This window comes from Podarcis pityusensis (genome assembly GCF_964106645.2).
Source record: "Podarcis pityusensis genome assembly, chromosome: 9".
NCBI classification, from domain to species: Eukaryota; Metazoa; Chordata; class Lepidosauria; order Squamata; family Lacertidae; genus Podarcis; species Podarcis pityusensis.
In genome coordinates, this window is record NC_138034.1 from 10,410,509 (window position 1) to 10,437,646 (window position 27,138).

General features: G+C 42.3%; 2 protein-coding genes and 1 long non-coding RNA gene across 3 annotated transcripts in view; 1 reads left to right on the forward strand and 2 right to left on the reverse strand.

The window, feature by feature from the left end:
• The window catches only part of DHX15 (DEAH-box helicase 15), a 48,207-nt gene extending 21,613 nt beyond the window's left edge, over positions 1-26,594 (reverse strand). Inside the window, exons 1-5 of the mRNA XM_081019956.1 lie at positions 26,417-26,594; positions 16,211-16,553; positions 5,681-5,874; positions 4,258-4,417; positions 3,609-3,827 (exon numbers count right to left, since the gene is read on the reverse strand). Of these exons, the coding sequence (XP_080876082.1) occupies positions 3,609-3,827; positions 4,258-4,417; positions 5,681-5,874; positions 16,211-16,553; positions 26,417-26,490 (990 nt within the window). The 5' untranslated portion in view covers positions 26,491-26,594. The remainder of the gene's footprint in view (positions 1-3,608; positions 3,828-4,257; positions 4,418-5,680; positions 5,875-16,210; positions 16,554-26,416) is intronic.
• LOC308484814 (tigger transposable element-derived protein 1-like) lies at positions 7,541-9,571 on the forward strand. The gene is made up of 2 exons (XM_081020024.1): positions 7,541-7,578; positions 7,695-9,571. The coding sequence occupies exon 2, from the start codon at positions 7,721-7,723 to the stop codon at positions 9,422-9,424; it is 1,704 nt and encodes a 567-aa protein (XP_080876150.1). The 5' UTR covers positions 7,541-7,578; positions 7,695-7,720; the 3' UTR covers positions 9,425-9,571.
• Positions 16,574-19,885, reverse strand: LOC308484996. The gene is made up of 3 exons (XR_013990279.1): positions 19,420-19,885; positions 18,079-18,656; positions 16,574-18,016 (listed from the first exon to the last, which is right to left on the reverse strand). It is a non-coding gene; the product is annotated as an uncharacterized lncRNA (long non-coding RNA).
• Positions 26,595-27,138: the final 544 nt, after the last annotated feature.

Here is a 27,138-nt window from a genome sequence, read left to right on the forward strand (position 1 = left end):
CAGTGACAGTGCTCCCAATTCCAAACATGTAAAAGGCACAAGCTGCAAATATACACATAATAGCCTTTCACAGCTGACACGCTGTGCATACATTTGAATATATGTATAGCCAGGTGGAAAGTGTTGCCGCAGAGGCCCCCTAACAGGTAACAGAATACAACTAGAGCAGTGTTTCCTAAACTGCAGCCCAAGTGACCACAAGCAGTCTAATGCTCTTGTCTTACCAACCACCTGAAAGAACATGCTGAAAAGCAGTTCTTTTTGTAAAGCCTTTGAAAAGGCACCATCAGAGCAATTGACACTGTGAGCAACTGTCTCATGTAATGGCCGCCACAAAGGTCTTTCAAGCAACCTACCATGCGGCTGTTGCAGTTTAAGAATCAATGGACTAGTAGTAATTTGACTGCTACACGATCTCTAACAATGCCTTTCCTCTCTTCATACTGTGAGCTCTGTCTTTTGGCTGAAGTACATAATACCAGCTATACCACAGTGCAGAAGCAACCAAATTTTAATTCAGATTTTTTCCCCTGCTGTCTTCCCACATGACAGTCACAACATAAAAGAATATCTATATAGGGAAATGGTTCAGAATATAATAAAAAGATTAAGACTATCTGGACTAAAGGTTACTTTTTATAACAGTAATTAGCCTCTCCTAACCTCTAAATCGATCATAAAATCAATGGAGAATTAATTATTATGTAGTGTATACGCAATTCCTTGGGTTTCAACTCCACCAAGGATGGAAATATAGTTAAGGTTTCTATAGATACTTCAATCTGCCATCAAATAAATGCCTTTTGTCTTCAGCTGCAGCAGAATACATTAGTTAACTGTCAGAACACATTAGTGTTAGTCCTAAACATACTTAGGGCTAGCTACTGTGTTAGTACAGGTGCTTCCTTGGAAAGTTAAAAATGGGAAGATGCAACTGAACATTTGGACAATAGCTTGCTTATGTGTCTAGTTGTAATGAGTACACAAGGGTGCAGTATGGAAAGCAAGTCATTTGCTAGGCAATTTAAAGCAACGGAAGAAATCTTCGCAGTATATCCATCTCTCTTGCGGTTTACATCAAAGAGCAGTGCATAAGCTGAACGGTCAATTCACTTTCTACACATGTTTTTACAAAAAGATTTATTCCTCAGGTCCTACTTTGTCTTTACTGTAGTTGTTTGTGCAGGATGTTTCTTGTCTTGCTGCTAGTCACATACAATTTAGAAAAATGTTACAAATTTCAGACTGTCTTTCTGAAAGTCTCTTCTGACATACATGCTTACAATGTTTGACAAATGAAGCAACTGCACATCTAAAGTTTGAAGCAGCAAAGCCAACATGTCTCATGGGCATACGTTTTTATCAGCAGCACATTAGAGCAATCCTGTCTATTAATTCAAAAATCAGCAGAATACACAAAATAAAGCTATTTTCTTGCACCTCCAGGTTGTGCCGTGAAGTATTACCGGCAAAGCACAACCTGTTATATTGAAATTTATTTTTACTGTCACACAGCTGACTGTGCTAAGGTGAATCTGTTCCATTTGATCCAGGAGGAAGAAATGTGGTTTACAGATATTGCTCCAAATCAGGGCCCTAGCCAAACCTGCTCCAGATCTTCCAGTATCTGCAGGACATTAAAGGCTAGTGCGGCTTTTTATACTGCGTATCTCTAGCACAGCTAAGTCTGAAATAGCTGCAACAGACTACAAGATCTAGGGATCTGTACATTCCTTCTGACATTTTATATGAAGGTGAGCACAGCCCCCTAATCAAAAAGAAATGGCTACAACCGATCAAGAACTTCTTCAGCACCTACAACTGCAGAAGGTGGTATGTCAGGGAGGGAAATACTAATACTGTGCTGAATGCAAGTCCCAACAACAACATCTTCTTTTACACCTTGTCCCCGTGCACCAGAGCCAGGGTTCGCATTTGCAACGGGTTCTGCAATCACATTGCTGGAACGTTAGAGAAATGGGAGTTCCACACACCAGGCTCTTTATCCCTTTAGCTTCTTTCACACGGAAAGAATATACGAAGAAGCATACAGCTCACCTCACACAGAGAGAGCAATTGAATTGCTGTTTCATGTGTCCAGCCAGTCAGGAGCACAGCTTCTTTAACTGGGGGAAACCATACTGCTGAATCAAATGACTAAGGACACTGGTGACTGCTCCCAACTCAGATGTGCCAGCGTGCAGCAAGAGACTTAAGTTAATGAAAGCCGTAGGGGAGGGATACCTCAGCACATTCACTACTATCTGCAATCACACAGTGAGCCACAGAAACTGCCACCGTAAAGCACTCCACGTCCCGCCTCAATATTCCAAGACTGTGGATAGGGATTGCAGATATTTTGTCAAGCAGAAAACGTGCAGGTTTTCCCACTTCAATTGCATCCTCCTATCTTGTTGCAGAGAAAGTAGCAACTTGGATTACTCAAGTATTAAGTTGGAACTCGTTGGAACAGAAAGAAAAAGGAATTTCATTATGGGTCATTTAATGATACAGGATGGATTCCTCCTGATCCCATCTGCAACCTAGTGGGATGATCTGGGCCAAATACTGGACTGAGAGGTTGTTGTGAAAGAGAAAATATGTGGGAATCTCTCTTGCAGAACAGTGAAGAAAACCATTTTAAACTGTTTTCAAATTGTCTTTGACTTCCTCCAAATTAAGTACATGCAATAGCATTATTTCACAGCTGTGCTGCTGATTTCGCGGTCAGATCAGGACTTTGGGGAAGACACCATATTCAGAGCACAACATCATTTGCTTTGTCTATATGTTCTCTGTATCTGTTTTTAGAGTACAAAGAGGATATAATAACTGAAACCCCACATGAATAAGGGATTTGCTTACAGGACCTAGATGAGGTAGTTTAGAAGTGGAAAACACTGTGAGTTTACTGCAAGAAGACAGAATTGAACAGATATGCTACACGCAGTTTACACATTTAGAACCTTTGAAAAGTGGCCTGCACATCACCTTAAATAATAACACTACACATCTAGAAAGGTTTAAAGAGGGGAATCAGCAAATTAGAAACTTTTACAGAAATAGAAATCTCTTTTCCAATCTTGCCTTTTAACAACAATCTTTTGTTTAGATTGGTTATAAATTTATTTGGGGTAACATGCACAAATTTCATCCCACTAGTGAAACTAGCCATTCTGCAAGGGGGAAACCTTCTGAATGTAACAATGAAATCTAAGGTGTTACATTTGTGAAGTATATTCACAGATAGCCTCTTATGACTTTGATTCCAGTAAATGCAACGTTTTGAAATGAAACCTTTTAAATAATTTTTAAAAACCCTCTTGAGTATAAAGTCCTGAGCAGATGCCAGCTATGAGGTTATGCAAAAATTAATAAAGAGGAAGCACATTCTCCTTGAGATGCAAGTACTATTTTTCTCAGTCTACATTTTAACTACTGTTTGTCCATTTAGTGTATTTCAACTGTAATCCACACAGAGCTTTTCTTATGAAACTCTGCCACTGTTGAAAAATAAGTAGTTAGTAACTCCAAAGATAAAATATTTTTTTAATATATTGCAAAAACCTCATGTGCAACCTTTATGAGAAAAAAAATCTCAAAAATACCTCTTGCCCAGTAAGAAAAAGTAGAAGATCTCCTTCCTCCTCTTCACACATATGAATCTGGATTACTGTACGAATAGCTGCCTCAAGGTAATCCCTTTCCGGTTCTGGGGTATAAAAGATCTCCACAGGATGCGTACGGCCAGGAATAGTGAGGAGAGGGCAGTTGTCAAAATAAATCTGAAACTTGCCAGCATCAAGAGTTGCACTCATAACTATAACCTGCAATATTAAAGGGGAAAGGTGTTATTTGGAAGTTGGCTCCCACATACCAATTCTTAGGTACACTAAAATGCAACGTCAATATCAAAACCAACATGATCACACCGTCACATTCGCATTTGGTTAAGTTACTATCCTATGTACACTCACTTGGGAATTCATTGAGACTTGCTTTTGAATAAATACACACAGGATAGTACTGTGTGTTTAATAAAGCAAACATTGGGGAAGAAAGGGGTGAACAAAGTTGCTAAAATATTACTTATAACCTAAGGTTTTCCATGAATTACAAAAGTTCCCACTATGAACAAATTTCAAGCACACATACAAAATGCAACCCTTATTTAACCATGTGAAAAGCAATCCAGTAGTGAGAACATCTTCTACAAATGCGTTTTCCAACATTCTACATTTGATATATACTACTGACCTTTAAATCAGATCTTTGCCTTACAACCTCTTTTAGAACTCCCATCAAAATATCGGTAGCCAGTGTTCTTTCATGGGCTTCGTCAAGAATTATTACTCCATAACGTTCCAGCAAAGGGTCATTCATAGCTTCACGTAGTAACATACCATCAGTCATGTACCTGAACAGGAAACCAATATTTTAATCCCAGATACAGGATGTTTTTCTTCTTTCCTTACTTCATACAGAAAAAGCTCTTAACTTTCTCCTATCTGCTTCTTCCTGAACTTGAAAGGATTAAACTGCACACAGTCCAATGTTTTTTGTCAGTGTTAGCACCACACTTACTGTTTCCTTGCAATCTTGGTTGATATAGTCATGAGTTAATAATGTTAATAATGGCAGCAAGGTATGTCTAGCTGCTTAGGGGAAGTGCAATGTCATTGCCAGCTTTCCTGTTTGACAGTGATGAAAGCAAGAAATACCACACAGATCCCTCTCCATCACGACCATATTTCTGGTATATATAAAGGTAAAGGGACCCCTGACCATTAGGTCGTCGTGGCCAACTCTGGGGTTGCGGCGCTCATCTCGCTTTACTGGCCGAGGGAGCCGGCGTACAACTTCCGGGTCATGTGGCCAGCATGACTAAGCCGCTTCTGGCGAACCAGAGCAGCGCATGGAAACGCCGTTTACCTTCCCGCCGGAGTGGTACCTATTTATCTATTTGCACTTTGACATTTGCACTTTATCCCTTGCACAGAATTTGTGCATTTTTCTTTAGCCTAGCCATTAAAAACATACTGCAGACACCCCAGGTCAATGGTCTTTGTATTTCTGACAGGCAATACTTGTCTGCATTTGGAGAATGTAAACTTATCTATGCTGAGTGGAACCTATCTGCTTGTGCTGCTGCAAGTGTCTCTGTTGTGGGCCAGAACAATGAGTCATATAGAGATGCAGCAAGTAGTCCCCTTTGTGGATAGGTACATGGGTCTCAAAAGAAACCTCTAATTTGTTTTTTCCTCACTGCACTCCCACCGTTCTCTCATGGTACAGTGTTTGGGAAGTGCTGCTCTCTGCTCTAGCCTCATTTCTTTATCTCTTTCTTTTTATATCCCTCATCTCTTTGCATTCACGCAAGGACACCCATAGTACATGCAGGTTTTGAACACAGCTTTTCCCCTTTAAAAGCCATGGAACCAGAGAACAGGTTCAGAGAACATCCAGGAACAGACTGGGTGGTCTGAGAGACACCATGGTCAAATAAATGTGATCTACTGTACTACAGCGTAATGTAGTTGTTACTTTCTACATGCACTGAATAGAACAGACATATGAATGCTCACAGCTCTTCCCAAGCTAGCGAGCAAGCAATTTCGAAAGCCTCTCCCCCCCCCCCCCCGATGGTTGATTTTAGGAAAGGGTGGCATTCAATACTTACTTCAGAATAGTTTTTGCACTACTGCAGTCTTCAAATCGAATAGAGTACCCAACTTCTTGTCCTAACATGACATCCATCTCATCAGCAACACGCTGGGCCACACTCATTGCGGCAACTCTTCTGGGCTGGGTACAAGCAACACCTCTCTTTGGCCCCGGCAGTGACCGCATATAATCAACGCACCACTGAGGAATCTATCAGGAAAAATCTTCGGTATATTATTTATATTTCTAAAATGTATCAGAGTTGTTAAATGATAAATACAAATGGGCCCTTATTCAAGAAGCTTGTATTAAACTGACACAAGCAGGGAAGAAAGGGGCAACAGTCATAGGAAATTGTGTTCAATGCACATTAAAATGACCAAATACAATAGCCACCAATGACTATGAAACTAAGTGCTGAAGTCTTTCACTTAGCCTCCATATTTACTGAAGATAAATATCAGTCTTTCAGACAGTTACTATTCAAAGAAAGTGTAAATCTATGACAAAGCGAATCGTTTGCAACTCCAATAGCTAAAAAATTTGATCATATTACTGTGAAAAGTTGTACACTAATATGAAAAGTGTTTCTGTAAAAGGGCAAAAGATAAGACATTTTAAAAGATACAGTGGTGCCCCGCAAGACGAACGCCTCGCAAGACGAACACCTCGCAAGACGAAAGGTTTTTTCGTTTTCGAGTTGCTTTGCAAGACGAATTTCCCTATGGGCTTGCTTCGCAAGACGAAAACGTCTTGCAAGTTTGTTTCCTTTTTCGTAAAACCGTTAATACCCAGGGTGCATTGCTGGAAGAGGTGCAGTTGCGACTTGACTTCGAGGAGCAACACATTGCACGCGGTGTGGTGGCCTTTTTGAGCTTTTTAAAGAGTTTGCTGAATTTTTGAAGCTTTTCCAAAACTTCTTTTTGCAGCTGTTTGGTAAGTTAAACTTTTAAAACTTTTTTGGGGGTTTTTGGATTTTGGGTTGGGGTGTTTAGAATTCAAGGACTTGGTGTTGGGGAGAGGTTTGCAAGAATCTGGGAGCTTGTGTGGTTTTTTTCTGAATTTTTATGGTTTTCTGTGACCATTGGGCCATGTTGTCTTTTTTTGAAAAAAAATTCTGGGTTTTGAATTTCTGTGTGCTGGGTGGCTGGGGGAACAGCTGGGGAGGGGTTTGCAAGAATCTGGAAGCTTGTGTGGTTTTTTTTTTTTTTTTTTGAATTTTTATGGTTTTCTGTGACCATTGGGCCATGTTGGTTTTTTTTGAAAAAAAAATTCTGGGTTTTGAATTTCTGTGTGCTGGGTGGCTGGGGGAACAGCTGGGAGGGGTTTGCAAGAATCTGGAAGCTTGTGTGGTTTTTTTTTGAATTTTTATGGTTTTCTGTGACCATTGGGCCATGTTGGGGTTTTTTTGAAAAAATTTCTGGGTTTGAATTTCTGTGTGCTGGGTGGCTGGGGGAACAGCTGGGGAGGGGTCTGCAAGAATCTGGAAGCTTGTGTGGTTTTTTTTGAATTTTTATGGTTTTCTGTGACCATTGGGCCATGTTGGTTTTTTAAAAAAAAAATTCTGGGTTTGAATTTCTGTGTGCTGGGTGGCTGAGGGAACAGCTGGGGAGGGGTTTGCAAGAATCTGTAAGCTTGTGTGGTTTTTTTTGAATTTTTATGGTTTTCTGTGACCATTGGGCCATGTTGTGTTTTTTTGAAAAAAATTCTGGGTTTGAATTTCTGTGTGCTGGGTGGATGGGGGAACAGTTGAGGAGGGGTTTGCAACAGTTGGGGAGGGGTTTGCAACAGTTGGGGAGGGGCTGGGGGAACAGTTGAGGTTTTTGAAGACTTTGGTGCTTTTTAAAGCTTTCCCAAAACTTCTTTTGCAGCCATTTGAGGATTTTGAAGACTTTGGTGATTTGCAGCCATTTCGTAAGTTAAACTTTTAAAACTTTTTTGGGGGTTTTTGGATTTTGGGTTGGGTGTTTGGAATTCAAGGACTTGGTTCTGGGTTTGAATTGCTGATTTTTTTTCTTTCTTTTTCTGAGTTTACGAAGGTAAGAGCTGTGCTGCCATGGGACCCAAGAAGACTGCTGCTGCTGCGGAGGCCGGCGAGAGGAAGAAGGAGAAGGTGACGCTGGAAATTAAGAAGGAGATCATCTGGAAGCACGACGGTGGAATGCGTGTGACAGACCTCGCCAGGGAGTACGGCAGGAACCCATCGACCATCGGGACCATCCTGAAGATGAGGGAGAAGATCCTTGCGACTGATGCAGCCAAGGGGGTCACCAGGATCGTGAAGAACCGCCCAGCTGTTCTGGAGGAGGTCGAGAAGTTGCTGCTCATCTGGTTAGAAGAGAAGCAGCGTGCAGGGGACACAGTGACTGAGGCCGTCATTTGTGAGAAGGCCAAGGCCTTGCACGCAGACCTCATCCGGGAACAGCCAGGAACCTCAGGTGAGCCAGAAGTCTTCAAGGCAAGCAGAGGCTGGTTTGACCGGTTCAAGGCAAGATCTGGAATCCACAGCGTGGTCAGGCATGGAGAGGCTGCCAGTTCTGATGTTCCTGTGGCTGAAGACTTTGCCTTGGAGTTCCTGGAGGTTGTGAAGATGGAGGGCTACGTTCCACAGCAGGTCTTCAACTGCGACGAGACCGGGCTGTTTTGGAAGAGGATGCCCAAAAGGACTTTCATCACACAGGAGGAGGCCAAGTTGCCTGGCCACAAGCCCATGAAGGACCGCCTGACCCTGCTCTTCTGTGCCAATGCAAGCGGCGACCTGAAGATCAAGCCCCTGCTGGTGTACCACTCGGAGAACCCACGGGCCTTCAAGAAACACAAGGTCGACAAGGAGCGGCTGCGTGTCATGTGGCGATCCAACAGCAAGGCTTGGGTCACACGTGTGCTGTATGTGGACTGGGTCAATCTTGCTTTTGGTCCTGCTGTCAAACAGTACCTGCTGGACAACGACCTGCCGCTGAAGGCTTTGCTTCTGATGGACAATGCTCCTGCTCATCCTAAAGGCCTTGAGGTGGACTTGTTGGAGGAGTTCAGCTTCATCAACATCATGTTCCTGCCGCCTAACACCACGCCACTGCTCCAGCCGATGGATCAGCAGGTCATCGCCAATTTCAAAAAACTCTACACCAAGGAGCTTTTCAGGCGATGCTTCGAGGTGACTGATTGCACCACCATCACCCTGCGGGAATTCTGGAAGGACCACTTCGACATCGTCACCTGCTTGAAGATGATCACCACGGCCTGGAACGGGATCAGCCAGAGAAATTTGAATTGCGCTTGGCGCAGCCTGTGGCCGGACTGTGGGGCACCAAGTGACTCTGATGCACCAGAGTCAACAGTGGTGCAGGACATTGTTGCCTTGGGGAGGACCATGGGCCTGGAGGTCACAGAGGAGGACGTCAGCGAGCTGGTGGAGGAGCACGACCACGAGCTGACCACCCAGGAGCTGGTTGAACTGCAGGAAGAGGTTGCGCAGGAGCAGGCCTCGCTGGAAGAGGAGGAAGCAACTGAGGAACGGCCGTCCTCCAAAGAACTGAGGGACATTTGCCAGAAGTGGAAGGAGGTGCAGGCTTTTGCAGAGCGGCACCACCCTAACAAGCACGTGGCACATGACCAAGCGAACACTTTTGATACGACCGTCATGTTGCCTCTCAGGGAGCTGCTGAAAAGGCGGATGAAGCAGCAGACCATGGACAGGTTCCTCAGCAAGAAGCAAAGAGTGGAAGAGGAACCTTCTTCGAGTGGTCCCCCAGAGTCTTAGAAAATGTATGTACAGTACACTTTGTTGATTTTTAAATGTTTTTCTGTCATGTTTAGAAACTTAATTTATTGTTCCTTCAATTTTTTATATGCTCTTTAAAGTATGTGTGACTTTAAAGAGCAGTTAATAAACTATTGTTGTACCAAATTTGGCTTTGATTGGACTTTTTTTGACCATAGGAACGCATTAATTGAATTTCAATGCATTCCTATGGGAAACCGTGCTTCGCAAGACGAAAAATTCGCTAGACGAAAAAACTCGCGGAACGAATTAATTTCGTCTTGCGAGGCACCACTGTACTAAGGTAACTGGTTTAGTACAACCTAACAAGAGATAAACTAGGATACACAGTAGCAAAAGGGACATAGAAATTTTTTAAACCAAATTAAATGAACTCAAAAGCAAAGTACTAATTTTTTTCCAGTGTCTACTTTGCTTAACCTCCAACCATTGAATGCAACGCTATTTCATACGAGAGAATCAGCATGTAAAACATACAACTTCCCTCACATACAAACAGAATATAATGGGTTCAACTCAATGTGGCTCAAAAATCTGCAGGTTTTGGGGTGTGAATGATATGTTTAATGCCATTCTGAAAGCTGCTTTTAGAAACAGAGTATTATACATTCATCTTTGAGACAAGTGGCTGTTGAACTGAGAGGGGAGAGGCAGAGGACTGCATGCAGCGCTAAATTCCTATTTAAGACAGTCAGAGGAGGAGGAGCAATAAAAGAAGACATATTCCCCAATTTCATATAAACGACTACCTTGTATCTATCTTGACTATGCGAAAATGCAGGGATAGGAATTTGAAGCTTTACCTGAATTAAGCTGTTTAATAAAACAGCAGAACAATGGAGTTCATATTGATGTTCTGCAGGGACTAAGCAGGGACTAAGCAAAGTAGCCTTAAACTACAGAGACCTAATGGTGATGCTACAGCCAACAACTAAAGATAAACCGTCATGATCTTTAAGTGACTGCTTCAAGAAGAGAAGATACACATTTTCATTTTATGACCCCTAATGCTTCAATACATGAGCAAGGAAGATGAAAGATGTGAACTAAAATAACTTAATGCAACTCGGGTACTCAATCCGCTGGCAAGTACTTGGAAAATGTCCTGATTAAACTGGAGACCATATCAAGTGAGGATTCCAATGAATGCTTAATCCTACAGTTAAGAACATCCTGGCTACCGCCATTTGGTTAACAAGATCTTCCCTAGTGGTGGAAAAATCTGCTATAGCCTCTTTCTAGCAAGCTAAGGAGAGCTTTCAGCTATGCAACTTTCTATACAGTTCCTCTAGCATTCTTTCGAGAGGAAAAACAATCGTATCCCATATAAAGATTACAGGAGACTGAATTACTCTAGTCCTATTACTTATATGCTCCTGGATAAGGAGATTTGACACAAATGATTGGCGAGCACTACTGACAAAATGAAATCCTGACCTGTGGCAAAGAAGAATGAATGCCTGTGGGGAAGATCTATCTGCCATATTTGTTGTTGTGTTTGTGCATTTGAAAATAACTTTAAATGTGGCTATTATGAAAGCAGGTGTTATACCCTGTCAGTTCATTGAGGCAGTGTGTGTTCCTAAAACCAACAGGCTGGCTATTTAAGACATACCTACAAACAGCAAGCCAGAACAAAAGCTATAATATCAATTAGGAATATGTTTTTGGCAATGGTTTAGTCTAGTGCAATTATGCAAGTTTTTGCAGAACTGCGTGAAGATTACTTTAGGACAGATACCCTGTCAAACTAATATGTCAAAATAAAATCCAAATATTGCTGAAAGGATCCCAACTATTATTATTATTATTTACAGAATTTATATATCAGTTTCAGGCAGATCTTGCTAAGCACTTCACATAAGGTATCATACAACTTACCACGCTACTTTCACATTAGGTATCTATAGTGTGGAATTCCCAAGCTTCATTCACTTTTTACTGTATATCCACACAACAGTGTCATCTAATCACTGTCATTCTGTATCACCCCCGAGGTTCTTCTATCTTTTTTCAGACTGGAAGAAAGCCTGCCCTTTTTTAGAAGCACGGAAGAGTGGTTCAATCTCCACTAGATGCCTTTAAGTGTTACTCTTCTGCCTTTTCCAGAGGGGGTGTTTAAGAGGTGGGAAGTGACATTTCCAGAAATAAACCTATCACAGCTCAGAACATACCGTTTTATTTTTAAAAAACCAATTTTTAAATTTCCGCTAAAACACTTTATGAAAGAGAAGTACAGTGCTATAATACCCTGCTGCTATAACGGTAATTTATGGTGCAAGAGCATTTAATCAATTTAATTACTGATTAAAAGGGGGAGGATGGCACCTAGCATGCACATTCTATTGTATGTGTGTTGAACCTCAAATGGCTTGATCTACAGCAGAATGTCATGGTGCAGAAAGAACATACAGTGTGATGTACACACTGAAAAAGTGAATACTTCTGGTAGCCACCGAATTTGGAGGCAGCCTAGGCAGCTGGCACGATCCTACACAATGAGTCTTGAAAAAAATATATGACAAGCATAAGGAATTACTCACTCACAAAACTTAGCACCATTAGAAAACATCAGTCTAGTGAGAAGAGTATTGGGCTAGAATGAGGGGAACAGGTCCAAATCCTCACTCTGCCATGAAGATCATTAAGAATTATTGGTTCCACACTCTTAACAAAGCCTGCATCACATGTCACCACTCGGCAAACCATCATCTGGACCCTGATTCTTTGCTGTATTTCCATTTAATGGGAGCTAGATGCCTCCACAAGAAAGAAAAGGCTAAATTGTTCCGAATTCATCAAAGAATGCAGAAGACTAATAGCTTTGATAGTCACTTTGATAGTCGTAACATCCTAGCCTATAATAAAATATGTGCTGTATTTTAGATACCCAAGATGTTAGACCCTGATGACTCTTTAACAAGAACACAAATATTCACTGTATCATACTTTTCCTCTTTGTTTTAGAGCAGAGTTCTTTTCTACAAAACAGATTCTTCACCTTTTTTTGGAAAAACAATTTGCAGTAATACCTGCAATGTATGGTTCAAAAAGTCCATGTATAAGTTATTGGTTTGTGAACAGGTTAAAATAAAAACAAAAAACAAAGGGGGAAACAAGATAGAACAGGTAACATTCAATACCACGTAGCTAAAATGCCCATGAGGAACCCTTGTGGTTGTGCTTAGATTACATATGAGTAATAGTCATTTTTCCTATATGTTACCAATGAAACAGTATAAAGTGTTGGTATATTGACTCAAAGTTAAGATAATAATTTATGCATAAATTTAAATTAAGATCAACCAGACTGAGTCAAATGCTGATGAGGGAAATTGTTCATTTTCTGAAATACTGGCATATGTTATGAAATTTTAAACCACATAAGAGGAAAGCAGTTTTTCTTGATCTGTCCACGTGTCAACTGTATTTTATTTTTTAATCTCTCAAGGAGGGCTGTTTCCCAAACTGTTTTGTACCAATTGTCTATCATTCTACCAGAAAGGTCTTTCCAGTATCTGATTATGCTGCATCTCACCACTTGTAATAAATGACTTATTAATTCTTTATTATGTACAGTAAATCCAGATTGTTGTCTTCAAATGCATTTAATAAACTAATTCTGGTTCAACTTCTATTTTTTGTTATTTTATTAATTTAATGAAGTATCAAATTCCAGAATGTTTGAACTTCTGTATATTTCCACAACATGTGGAGATATATACCGGGTGTGGGGCAGCCCTTCCAGTTATGTGGTGAGGCGCTGGGATGGATCACTGTCAGCTACCTATATGAGTTTTAGGGTTAATTCTCTATAGCTTGCCAAGAGAGACTTAAAGGCTTTTTTGTCCAAAGTCTATTTCACTGACTTGGGTCAAATTCATAACCGAAATCACATTCACACTGATGTTTAATTGGGTCAAGTGAACCCACCAATGCATTGAGTTGTTGCTGTTGTTGTTTAGTTGTGTCTGACTCTTTGTGCCCCCATGGACCAGAGCACGCCAGGCACTCCTGTCTTCCACTGCCTCGCGCAGCTTGGTCAAACTCATGTTCGTAGCTTCGAGAACACTGTCCAACCATCTCGTCCTCTGTTGTCCCCTTCTCCTTGTGCCCTCCATCTTTCCCAACATCAGGGTCTTTTCCAAGAAGACTTCTCTTCTCATGAGGTGGCCAAAGTATTGGAGCCTCAGCTTCAGGATCTGTCCTTCCAGTGAGCACTCAGGGCTGATTTCCTTCAGAATGGATAGGTTTGATCTTCTTGCAGTCCATGGGACTCTCAAGAATCTCCTCCAGCACCATAATTCAAAAGCATCAATTCTTCGGTGATCAGCCTTCTTTATGGTCCAGCTCTCAATGCACAATCTATGTAGATTGTGGGTGTTACATCTAGACCTTATCCTCAGAAGGAATTTACAAGTCTTTCAAATGAGGCTATTGGTCTTGTGGCTGCCTTACTGATAACTGGGTTAGCCGAAACACTGAAGATTTAGTCCGTATTTCTTGGTCTGATGTTGGTTGTTGTTGTTGTTGTTATTGGCATCTGTCTGTCTCAGGAAGCAGGACATAGGAATCTGCTGGGTGTGTTGTGGTGGTCTCCTTGGCTGTTATGTGTCAGGCTTTTGCTAGATCTTTTTCTCCTGTTTGCATCCTCCCAACCTCCATTGGAAAGGTCAGAGTGTTCCTTCTTCCACTGCCTCTCCTAGCTGCCATGCCAGAGGCAGGTTGATTCCAAGACTGTTGAGGAGATCTGTTGCTTCGAGTCTATTTGTTGCTGTGAGCTGTCCTGATCCTCTCTTGATGATACGACAGAAGGAAAAGCCCAAGCATTATTTAATTCCAGCTTCTTATTGTTTAATCATGCAAGCACAGAGTGTTTTTCCTTTTCTTGAGTGTTCCAAAATCCAGTTCCTCCATCACTTGCAACTGGGCTGTTTTTATATGTTATGGGTATTAGGTTCCTCAGTTTATTCCACATTTCCTCCTCCCTGTAACGGGCAAAACAGACAATTGTATCATGAGGGGAGCTCCCTCTATCAGTTTGGGTTTGAGTGCTCTGTGTACCTGTTCAAAATCATCAGCAGAGATTATGAGGTCTGGAAGCAGTGATTTCGGCCAAGAGGCAATAAATTGTGCAGGATCATTCTTTTCCACTGCCTCTTCAGAAGAATGAAAATGTAAATTAATTCTCCTATTTTGATTTTCTGCATCTTCATATATCTATATTTTCTTTTTGCAATTCTTTGAACTTTTTATCATAGATTTGCCTTAATCTTTTGTTGCTGCAGTTGTTTCCGTTAAGGAGTAAAGCCTCTTGTTACATTCTGCCAGTTTCGTTTCTACTGGAAGCATTGCTTAGTTCTTTCTGAGTATTTTTAATAAGCTCCTTTATGGCTTCTTGTTGGGCTGCAAATTCTTCTCTTAAGACATTGTTACCATTTTCTTTCTCCAGTGAGGAACACACCTCTTTCAAGAGAGCTACCATCTTGGCTTTGGCCTGCATTAGTGTCCTTGGGGAGGTGAGCTTTCTATCTATGTGCAGAAAGAATTGAGTGAGGCCTTTCATTTTTGACTTTTCTGAATCCTTTTGCATTCCTCTCTCCTTCAAGGTTTGGGGTTTTTAGACAGCAGGCTCTTGCTCCAAGCTGTTTTTCTGGAGTAGAGCTTAAAGTTTAAGCCGCCATATTCTTTCCTTCACAGCCATGCCCCAAAACTGATAGTTCTGAATGTACTGAATATTAAATACTGAAGCATTCCTTTACCAGCATATGTGGATGTTTTCTTAAGATTCCTGCCTTGCAGAGAGTTGGACTAGATAACCCTCTTGGTCCCTTCCAACTCTACAATTCTATGATTCTGAATATCTCCCTTTGACAGACTACAAAGGGCCCAAGCACAGAAAATTCTTCACCACTGTCAGAAATCTCACTGATACCTATAGGACTAATGGTTGCAAAGGTGATGAAATGAGGAGATTCATATATATACTGTATATTGAAAATTAAGACCAAATACACCAGAACATTTTGTTCTTGTAACAAGTCTGTTTATGTGTAGCATTTAAAATACTGTCCTTTATGTGAACTCCCTGAGAACAATGAGCCCTGCACCTATGACTTTTGAGAGCAATATGTTCTCCACACCTCTATCAGTGACATAATTCTTTCTAGAGGATAAGATCTAACACTACTACAAACCAGAAAGCAATCTACATAGGCAACAAACAGTCATTTTATACTGTCAAAGTATATAAAACAAAGCAATTCAGCTGCTATCAATGAATAAGAATTGGAATACATTGGTTTTTTCCATTAAGCCAGTAGACAGTTTCAGAAAAATACGGTTTGAATAAGTGGCTTCCCATACTTTCTTACCATTATTATAAGTTCATCACATCCAAGTAACCAGAATAGCAGTTATTTGTAGATTAACACAGGCTTGTATTGAGCAATTCAAACATCACTGAACCTTTTATGAAAAGGTAACAGACCCTGAAGAGACAGACAGACTACCAGAGGTGGGGGAGGAGAGTGAAATCTCATTACATCATTTTCTAGTCATTAAGCAACTGAAAGGTTCATTAAACAGATCTTGCTCAAAAGGGTAAGACCTGTGATGTGTCACTGCACAACGAATTTCGTTAAGGACACTGAAATATTGCTAGTACAACACTTAATACTTTCACAGAATCCTTCCAAACATTTAACACTTGCCGCACACCACAAAATCTTTACAAATGAATAAAGGTTGGAAAAAATAACTTACCTGTGTTGTTTTGCCAGAACCTGTCTCACCAACAAGTACGAAAGACTGGTGTCTGATCAGAATATCAGTAAATCTTTCCTTATATTCCCAGACCGGGAGCTGAAGTCGTTTCTTTAAGATTTCATAGTAACGAGGTGTATGTGGTAGATTTGTAAATGGATTAATACCCTGTGGAAGGACAGCTGGCTTTAAAGGTGGCAACCCAACACCAGGAAGGAGTGCAGAATTGGTTGATGGGCGTAAATCCTTTTCCTTATCTCTTTCCCTGTCACGGTCTCTATCTCGATCCCTGTCACGGTCTTTGGACCGGTCATCACGATCCCGTTCACGATCTCGATCCTTCCTAAATGATTTCCAGGACAAAGAAAGATAAGTTACATTGAAATAACCATAGTAAAGGCTCTCTATTACAAAATTTCCTTATTGGAAATAAACAAGCCCATGTTTCTATTGGTTCTAGATTACCTTTCCCTCTACGTAAGATATTCTAGAATGATTTGCCATGATGATGATAACCAAAGATAGACAAGTCATTCTGGGTTTTCAGAACAGCTTCGTCATGAACTAAGCCTATAAAAATTAGGGTATTCAATTTCTGTTCTGCCTTGCTTTGCAAATCTGAAAATACCAATACAGGGCATGAAAGCTTTCTATTTGAAGCAGATAAGCACTCAGGAATTAAGTGCCAGGGTTTCAAACGCCCCAACCCCAGGAAATTCCTTCCACACTGACATCTGCCAAGGAACCTCCATATATCTACAACTGAATCCCAGGTAAGGCACATGATTCCTACAGGTGTTCTAGGGTGCACAATCAGGGCACTGGCCACATTTCTTGGGCTTCACTATTGCTCCACATGAATGGAGAGCACATCTATAACACACCCAAAATTGCCTGTTTCAAGAGGCAATCTGCAGTGGTCTTGTGTTTAAGGGAAGCTGTCTGCAATCACTGGAGAAACGACTGAAAAGCATCCAAACTGGTCATATGGATATGTATATTATTGATATAAATCAAGTTTGATTTTTTTTTCAATTCATAGATCTCTTGAACAATCCTGCATACTAAATTTGTTATAACAGAACATCCACATCCAATGACATACAGCCTATATACTACCTAGCACCACAATCCAAGAATTTTTGTAATGAAGACCATCTGCCTTTTCCACTCCAATTTGCTTAAAGACACGGGAGCAACTGTAAAATTAAGGATTTGTGTTTGGCTCTCTTTCCCCACTTCCAAGCCAAAGATGTCAGTGGAAGACACAATATGACAATGATTCAGAAAAAAGAATCTTACCAGGGATATGGGATAGCATCTTTTGCAACAACCCCATGTTTTATGTATATGGTAGTATTGTGTGGAGCTATTCTCTGCTAATGCGGAAAAGAGTATCTGCTTCTAAGTAAAAATACTATTCATATAAGCAACCAGTTTTTGACAGCAGACTAGTGGTAGAAACAAAGAAGTTTTTAAATTTTACTACGAGTCTATACACCATAATAGACCAGCATAATATCAACAGCAATAGAATATGAGTGATGAGTATATCACTGGGTATCTTAGCAGTCAGACCTGGGGACGTTTTTTATCCTCATCTTTCCAAACAGGGCTACTTTTAGTTATTTCCGTAGATGTTGAAAGAGAGCCAGGAAATGAGAGAAGCTCAACAAAGTAGATGAAACAAAGAATCAGTGGTGGTGATGCTGTTAACTAACTATGATGGAGACACAACCTAGTTCAACCCACCTCCTTCAAACCACTGATGGATATTATATGTGGCATTAACTTCCAGGAAAATGCCTTTAAATTTAGATGGGAACATTTAATTTACCATAAGTATTTTGACCAATCAAAAAGTTGACCTGATTAATTAGGCAACAGATGTTTTAACTTCTCTCTTGGCAAGTCTCATCTTAAAAGAGGCTTTTACTATTCTCCTAGACAAAAGAGGGAATTACCTAAGATTATGCTACTACAACACTCACATATACATGATCTAAAGGCAAGATTATGCTTATATTGCAATGCAAATTCAACCAACTGACTAAGATGACCATCCTGCTTTAAATACAAGTGTTATGCACTGGTGATAGTATAGTATTGATAGTACTGATAAACTGATACTATAACTTCCTTTGATTTATTCTATAACATACATACATAAAAATATTGTTAGTACTACTCCTTACTTTTTAGGTGGTGCGCAGTTACAAATGTGAAGTACGAAGTCCACTCTAGCTGTTTGCTGAAGCCATTTAAAGCAGTATTTCCAACCTGTGTGTCACAACCTGCTAGTTGGTTGCAATGCCTCTGCTGATGGGTTGCAGTCTTTACAAGTATAACCCAGATAATTATGGCTTTTAATCCTTAACTAGTATGATGAATACCACTTATAGCTTCTTGGCATATTATTTTTAAAAAGGTAAAGGCATTTTTCCATCTCCGCCAAGCTAAGCAGTTGGCTCCTTACCTCTCTCGCCCTGACCTAGCCACTGTGATCCACGCGACGGTCACCTCCAGACTGGATTATTGTAACTCGCTCTACGTGGGGCTGCCCTTGAGACTGACCCAGAAACTCCAGCAGGTGCAGAATGCTGCAGCGAGACTCCTTACGAGGTCTTCGCTGCGAGATCACATTCACCCGGTGCTACACCAGCTGCACAGGCTCCCGGTGGAGTACAGGATCAGGTTTAAGGTACTGGTTTTAACCTTTAAAGCCCTATACGGCCTAGGACCCTCGTACCTACGGGACCGCCTCTCCTAGTATGCCCCACAGAGAAACTTACGGTCTTCAAATAAAAACATCTTGAAGGTCCCAGGCCACAGAGAAGTTAGGCTGGCCTCAACTAGAGCCAGGGCTTTTTCGGCTGTGGCTCCGATCTGGTGGAACACTCTGTCACAAGAGACCAGGGCCCTGCGGGACTTGACATCTTTCTGCAGGGCCTGCAAGACAGAGCTGTTCCACCAGGCCTTTGGCCAGGGCACAGCCTGACTCCCTCCCTCGGCAATATTCGCGGAGCTCTGGCCCAATGGTTGCCAGTGGCTTGAATTAATTTTATAATGAACGATTTTAGAGTGCTGTTTATGCTGTACTTTTATACTGTTTTATTGTTGTTAGCCGCCCTGAGCCCGGCTTCGGCTGGGGAGGGCGGGATATAAATAAAATTTATTATTATTATTATTATTATTATTATTATTGTAACGCTGTGTTGACACTTGTAACTGTACAGCAGAAAGGCTTGAGTCTTATATTTTAATGCTTGGTGACTGGCAGCAGATCTAGTAACATTTCATCACAAGACACTCACACCGTAAGAGGCAAGCTGTTATAGTCACTCAAAACAACTCCCCCTACAAGCACCTTGTGGCAAACTGTCACTGGATCTACTGCCAGGATTAGCCAATAGTTAAGTCAAGAGTAATTTGAAGTTTGCTTAGTTGAAATAAGAAATAATATCTTTATCTTATACATTAATAATGATCTGAGACTATGTCTCACAATCATCAAACCCCACACTGACCTACTTGTTGGCAAAATGAAAGCACAGCCATACCACTTACACTTGCCAAAATGGACTTTATAGTGAATAAAACAATTAAAAATATTCTAGGTTTGCTATATCTAGCACTGCCTGTGCAGCTGTATGTTTTAAGAATATTTTTATAGCTTATGAAGCAATATCTTGCTATCAGATGCTTGGTGTTCTTACACTCCTATAAAAAAACTGAATAATTTTGTAAGCACTATAAATATTTCAAAAAATTCCACATTAATAGGGGTGTTCAGTATGTTTTTTCTTGGATGCCTCAAGTAATGGCAACCTTGTAGTTAAAATGCACATAATCAATGGCCGCTGAAGACCGATGGTCAAAAATTCATGTGACAATAAAACAATGGGTCACTATGCCAAGCACATTTGGACTTGAGGGTCACCATACCAAGAAGGGACCCCACTGGTAGGAAACAAAACTACTTTGTGAGATCCACCTGCCAACTGGTACATAAATATTTTAAATAAGCAAACTATATAGGACCAATTGCAGAAACTGCTCCACCTATACCAGCTTAGGTATGTATGGTTGTGTGCAACCAAAATGAGTAGACTCAGGACTTCTATTACAGGGGTCGGCAAGGCTTACTGGGTATGGGCCAGATCCTCCATGGGCCGGTGCAATGCAACACCGGAAATTGCGTCTGCGCATATCCGCAGCGCCAAAAATCACTTCTGTGCATGCGCAGACACTGAAAATGGTGTCTGCGCAGAAGCTATTTCTGGCATCTGGGCATGCACAGAAGCGATTTCCAGCGCCACAATTTACTGCAGCACATGGGGACTCACCGAATGGGCGGCTCAGTTTGGGGGCAGCTCGCAGGCCGGTTAAACGACCTCCGTGGGCTGCTTCCGGCCCATGGGCCGCAGGTTACGGACCCCTGTTCTATTAGTACAGCAGCACATCAACATTACCACATCAGTATGAACTACTGCAAACTATGGCATTGCCACATGCAATCGAAGTGGGTGAAGAGTCAATTACCCACCTCTACATACCCACTTGTTCTGTTGAAACAGAATAGGAAATCATGGTTTCTCAGTAACACAAAGAACAACTGTGAGCCTTGGGGAAGTGTGATTCCTTTAAACTATGGCTGGAGACCAAATGACGATTTGACACCACACTTTGATTTTGGCCTCTTTTCACTGGCCACTAAACTAGGGAGAGGAAACACTTTTCTGTCAAGGTCTGCATTCTCTCAAGGTAGAAGTGGGTGCAAAACCAGAGTAAAAAGTGGATGGGGTCATCTTTTCTTCCTTTCTCTGCCACCCGCTTTCCTTCTTTCTCTTCCCTTCCCCTCCTTGCCCAGCAGTTGCCAAAGGACAGCTTGCTCTTACCAGAGGTCTGAACTAATCACTTTCAGAGGATTTCCTATCCTTCTCCCACTGTGACATCCATTTCTGGTGTACCCTCCATATTTCCTCACCTTCCACTCTCCTTCTCACTCTGGGCATCCCCAAAGGGAGAATTAGACTGAGGACCACATGCAGCTCTTGGGACACAGCTTGCCCACGTGTGGGCAGACCACATTTCCCCCAAGTTGGTTAGTTTAAAATAAAATATAAACTTTCAGTGTCCTCCTCACTGCTGCATAACAGAAGCTGCTTCCTTTTGCAGTGGGAAGGCTTGCTCCCGGTGACTTGCTTTCATGGTGGGAACCATTACTTTTCCATTACATGTGGACTGTGTGAATACCAGCAACCAAATAGAGTTGTGGGTCTGAAAGTAGCATCCTCAAAATAGCCCATTTGCTCAGAGTGAATAACTAACAGCTAACTACTAAGAAGCATCAGTTTTGTAAATCAGGATTGGGATAGTGGTAAAAAAAATAAAAATTTAAACCTTTTTTTGTTCTGCTTTTCAGTCAAAAAAGGCTTCCATGATAAGGCAGTCCCTGTCCTAAGACTTACTGTCTAAAATACACAAAACAAATGGAAAAGGGAGGGAGGGAGGGAGATAGAAGCATGCTCAGGCGCCAACTCTTGCACTGACCAGCTGAAATAGAATGATTTGGTAAGAACCTAAAGCTGTTGGTGTATCAGCAGAGTGGATAGAGAGGCCCTGCAGTTCCATCTCCCTCCCGTATAGCATGGTGGAATGGTTGGAATATTCAACCAACCATCTATTATATGGCCACATGTATGTTCTATCAAATATTCCCTGAAGTTAAGAATGTCCTTGCTAAGTGGCCAGTAACATTTTTGTGGTATCATCTGGTAGCTACAGTACAATGGAAAGCCCCTTGTTCCCAAGCCCTGCACCTTTCAGGACTTTGTAAGTTTCTCATTAATGTGCACACGTTCCCTGACTTACAACTTTCCTGTGACAAATGCTCATATATCACCCTGACCTCTGTGGGGGAAAAGAAGGATTAAAATATAGCAAAAAAACAAAACACTACATGCATTTCTGAACAGGAATAACAATACAAAATTCAGAGAAGCATAAAACATATACAACCCGCCATCAAACTGGTGCAAGTCTAGGCAAATCAGCTGCCCATCCTGTACTAGCCAGTCAAAATTTTACCCTCTTGGACAGTTGCCTGAAGTGGAAGATGAAATGCCTAAAAATGCTCCAGCCAAACCACTTTTGATGTCACAGCACACACAAATTTGTACAAAAGCAAGGGTTCCCAATCATTTTGAGGGTGTGGGTCACTAGGAATTTTGAGAGGGTATCATGGCACCACCCTCTGGCAGCTTCCCCACCCCACTCATTCTTCCTGTCCCCCAGCCAAAAAAAACACTTTAAGAATATCTGAATGGTCCATTAACCAAGTTTTTTCCCGACCAAACACCAATCCTAGTTATCATAGGAATCTGGCTGTCAAGCAACCTAGTTCACTCACACAACTCAACATTTAAGATGGAAGTTTAAATTCCACCTGCCTCTCAATATTCTTAAGCATATTATTAATCATATTTCAGTGGGGGAGGGAATTTGCTCCAGCAGTCTGTTGGGCATGTATTTCAAGTAATTCCAGGCGAGGTTTCTTTTAGATACTTGGACCCATTTAAGGCTTAGTACCCAAGTGCCAAGTACCTAGAATTGGGTCTGGTAGCACAATGGCAGCCAGCGCTAGGTCTTACCAACCTAGCAGCCATTTTCTCTACTAGCTGCAGCTTCTGGACTATTTTCAAGGGGAGCCTCATGAACACCACATTGCAGTAGTCCTGATGGGAGGTCACAAGAGCAGGAACAACTGAAGCCAGGATATCCCAACTCAAGAACAACAATAGCTGACAATCCAACTTAAGTTAATAAACTGAAATTGAATACTGATAAGTCAGAGACAGGGGACGCAGTTGGTGCTGTGGTCTAAACCACAGAGCCTAGGGCTTGCCGAGCGGAAGGTTGGTGGTTCAAATCCCCGCGACGGGGTGAGCTCCTGTTGCTCGGTCCCTGCTCCTGTCAACCTAGCAGTTCGAAAGCACGTCAAAGTGCAAGTAGATAAATAGGTACTGCTCGGTGGGAAGGTAAACGGCGTTTCCGTGCGCTGCTCTGGTTCGCCAGAAGCGGCTTAGTCATGCTGGCCACATGACCCAGAAGATGTACGCCGGCTCCCTCGGCCAATAAAACGAGATGAGCGCAGCAACCCAGTCGTCCGTGACTGGACCTAACAGTCAGTGGTCCCTTTACCTTTACGTCAGAGACACGATGAGTAGTGGTTCTCATGTCAGAGAATGAGGCATTTTGGCTGTTCTAGATGGGATTGCACTCCCTCTTGATGGAACAAACACACAGTGATCTCCATGGCAAAGAGTGCCTATTGCCAGCTTCCTCCAGTATATAAACTGTGTCATTTTACTGGACAGGAATACCCCATGTTTAGACTACTGTGAAAGCCTTATGGGGCTCTCCTTATGAATGGTCCAGTTGCTGCAGCTGGTCCATAATGCCAGAGTCTGAGAGGTGGTCCTTATGAAAACATATGTTTATCCTCAGGGATCTTAACTGCCTATTAGCCATTAAGCTGATTTCAAGATCATATTATATACTTACAAAGCCCTAAACAATTCTGGACCAGTTTACCTGAATGAGTGAATCCTCCCCCTTACCCAATAGCTTGTTAAGGGCATTAAGTTTAAGATCAAATGGTTCCCAATTAGTCTTGCCACAACCTAATGATTTTTGGCTTGCGGTGATGCAGAGGCAAGCCTTTTTGTATTGAGGGCGCTAGTGTTACGGAATATTCACACTGTTGAAATACAAAGACCCCCATCTGTATTGGCATTGCACTAGCTTTTCTCCATTTATGAAAAGATCTTTGCAGAATTATTATTATTAAAGGTTACCCCAACGCTTCCAGGACACAGTGTTACTAGCCTCCTTCAAAAGAATTCATGAAGTCCTGATGACTGGCTTCAACATCAAACTATCAGTGTCAGATATAACCATGGACCTGTGCAAAATCTGTGCAACACATGCTTTGCAACATATGAAAATGCTTCCGTTCATTAATAAAGTGACATTCAAAAGGAAAATGCCCAGTATATGCCATACAAACCTACAAAGAACAACATAATATCCATATCCTGGCTGTGTTGCAGATGTTATACAACGGACATTAAATACAGGCAATGATCCTGAACGCCCCCCGCCTACTACAGAGCACATATAAGGCCACCATGCGAACGCACATAAAATAGTCATAGCCTGTACTTCAACAAGTTCCTCACCAAAGATTCCTGAGTGAACTTAGCAGTAATAGGATAAAGCAGCCTTTCTATAGCAGTTGTTGGACTACAACTCCCATCATCCCTAGCTATCAGGACCAATGGTCAGGGTTTAGACCATAGAGCCACCCACATCACTATTTTAAACGTTCTGCCTAACTCTCTACAACACACCTTCCCCCCACCCCACTCCCTTTTATCGCTGTACTTGAGAATACATGTGTGCACACACTTACCAAGGTGAGGAACCTGTGGTGCTCCTAATACTTGTTAGGACTGCAGCTCCCATCAGACCCAGTCAGTATGGCCCAATGGTCAGGGACGATGATGGCTGCACTCCCAACAACGTAACTTAAAATACTGGGTGAAGTGGGCTCCCATCTACAAAACATGCTCGTCTCCAAAGCACAAAAAGAAAAACAAAGCTACCCTCTGTTAGAACAATAATCTATTCCCCCCACCCCTATCAGTGTTGTGTCCACACTGAAACGGAAGTGGCTCTCCAGATTTCTAAACATTTCCCAGCTGCACATGGAATAGAGGCTGAACCCTGGTTTCTCACTAGTCATACCTCGGGTTACAGACGCTTCATGTTGCGTGTTTTTGGGTTATGGACACGCCAAAACCCGGAAGTACCGGAATGGGTTACTTCCAGGTTTTGGCGCATGCGCAAAAACACTAAATCGCGCTTTGCGCATGCACAGAAGCTCCGAATCGCAACCCGCGCGTGCGCAATGCGTCATGCGGATGTGCCTCACCAAACTTGCCCCCCCCCAGCTGTTGTGGGGACTACAACTCCCACCACCCCCGACCACTGGCCTTGCTTAGCTAGGGATGATGGGAATTGTAGTCCCACAACGGAGAAACACAAAACCATGTGCTTTCTGAAGCCCTGCTGGCTGGTCTTTTAGTTGGCTGTTGCTGCCTGAAGCAGATATGGCAGGTTGGGGGGGGGGGTAGGGATACGTGGGGAACACAAAACTTTTGATTTATTATGCATTTTATATTCTCATCATAAGAGCCAACTCCTAAGGGCCGAGGTCCCTTTCTTCCCACCCCCACCAAAAAAAATAAAAGATTTAAGGAGGCTGGGTCCCCCTCAAGTGGATGGGGCATGGTCATTCAGACGGTGCGCGTGTGCCGAGTCTTGAGATCGATGATGACTGCCCCCCCCCCAATATTTTAGTCGATTCTCGTTTGCATTTTCCTGTCGTGCGGGAGATGATAATAATAATAATAATAATAGCAGCAGCCGCAACGAAGAATTTGCATTTTCCCGTCGTGAGGGAAATGCTATTATTATTACTATAATTATAATCTCCCTCACGACGGGAAAATGCAAATTCTTCGTTGCTGCTGTTGCTATTATTATTAACTTTAATAGCAGCAGAATTTGCATTTCCCCGTCGTGAGGGAGAGGATAATAATAATAACAACAATAATAGTAATAATAGCAGCAGCCGCGACGAAGAATTTGCATTTTCCCGTCGTGAGGGAGATAATAATAATAAATAATAATAATAATAATAATAATAGCAGCAGCCGCGACGAAGAATTTGCATTTTCCCGTCGTGAGGGAGATGATAATAATAATAATAATAATAATAATAATAATAATAATAATAGCAGCCGCGACGAAGAAGTGGCGGTTTGAAGAGAGCGAGCAGGCAGGGAGCCGGGGGCGCGCACGGAGCCCGCGCGGAAAGGGAGGCTTGGCAGCGCCGAGGCCGAGGGACACAAAGGGGCCGCCGGCCCGGCCTGGCTACGGGCCAGCCTCCTCCAGGGAGGCCGCAGCGCGTCCTGCGGGGAGAAGGGGCCCGCCTGCCTTGGGCGCCGCCGGCTCCCCGCCCGCTCCCTCCGCCCAGCGCGGCCTCCTCGCCCAACAACGGCGCTGAGGGAGCCGGAGAGCAGGAATGTGCTCGTCGAGCGGGCAGGCGCCGCCGCTTCTCCTCCTCCTCCTCCTTACCCATCGGGGGCGGCGAGCCGCTTCTTGTTGGAGCCGTAGTCCTCCCCGAGGTCGAGGCGGTGGCGCTTGGACATGGCCGGGGGCGGCAGGGCAGGCGGCCGCGAGGAGGCCGCGGAGAGAGAGAGAGAGAGAGAGAGAGAGGGAGATGGGGAGAGAGAGAGAGGCAAGGGAAAGCTCAAGCTAAAATGGCGGCCGGAAGGAAGCGGCCTCGGCAGCCGCGAGGAGAGGAGGAGGAGGTACGGCTGGGGCTAAAGCTCCGGTCGGAAACCTCACCCCCCAGCACTGGCGTTCCGGCATGCGCATGGTTCCCTTCTGCTTTTTAAATAAATAAATAAAATACAAAGACGGCCCGCCGGGCGCTATGGATGAAGGGGAGGGTCCTTAATACAGACATCATCATTTATTTTTTTCAATAAATATTTATTAAGATTTTCACAATATTACAAAATGAAAAAAGAAAAAGAAGAAAAAATGCAAAATACAAAATAAAAATAATTAAAAACAATTCAATCTTTCTGTCATTTATCTTTCATTTACTTGTTTCCCGGACCTCCTCATACCTCCCTTTTTTGTATTCCAGTTCAATTTGTTAGTTCAGCAGTTCCTTTCCCTCCTTAATTGATCCTGATCTTTAATCTTAAATATATTATAACATTAAATTTTTACCTGTTAGAAATCCATTTTTTCATATTCTTTTATACCATTACAGCTAGAAACCACTT

Bases quoted from the DNA above. Each gene is read 5' to 3' on its own strand.
- LOC308484814 (XM_081020024.1), top strand. From the start codon at position 7,721: ATGGGACCCAAGAAGACTGCTGCTGCTGCGGAGGCCGGCGAGAGGAAG.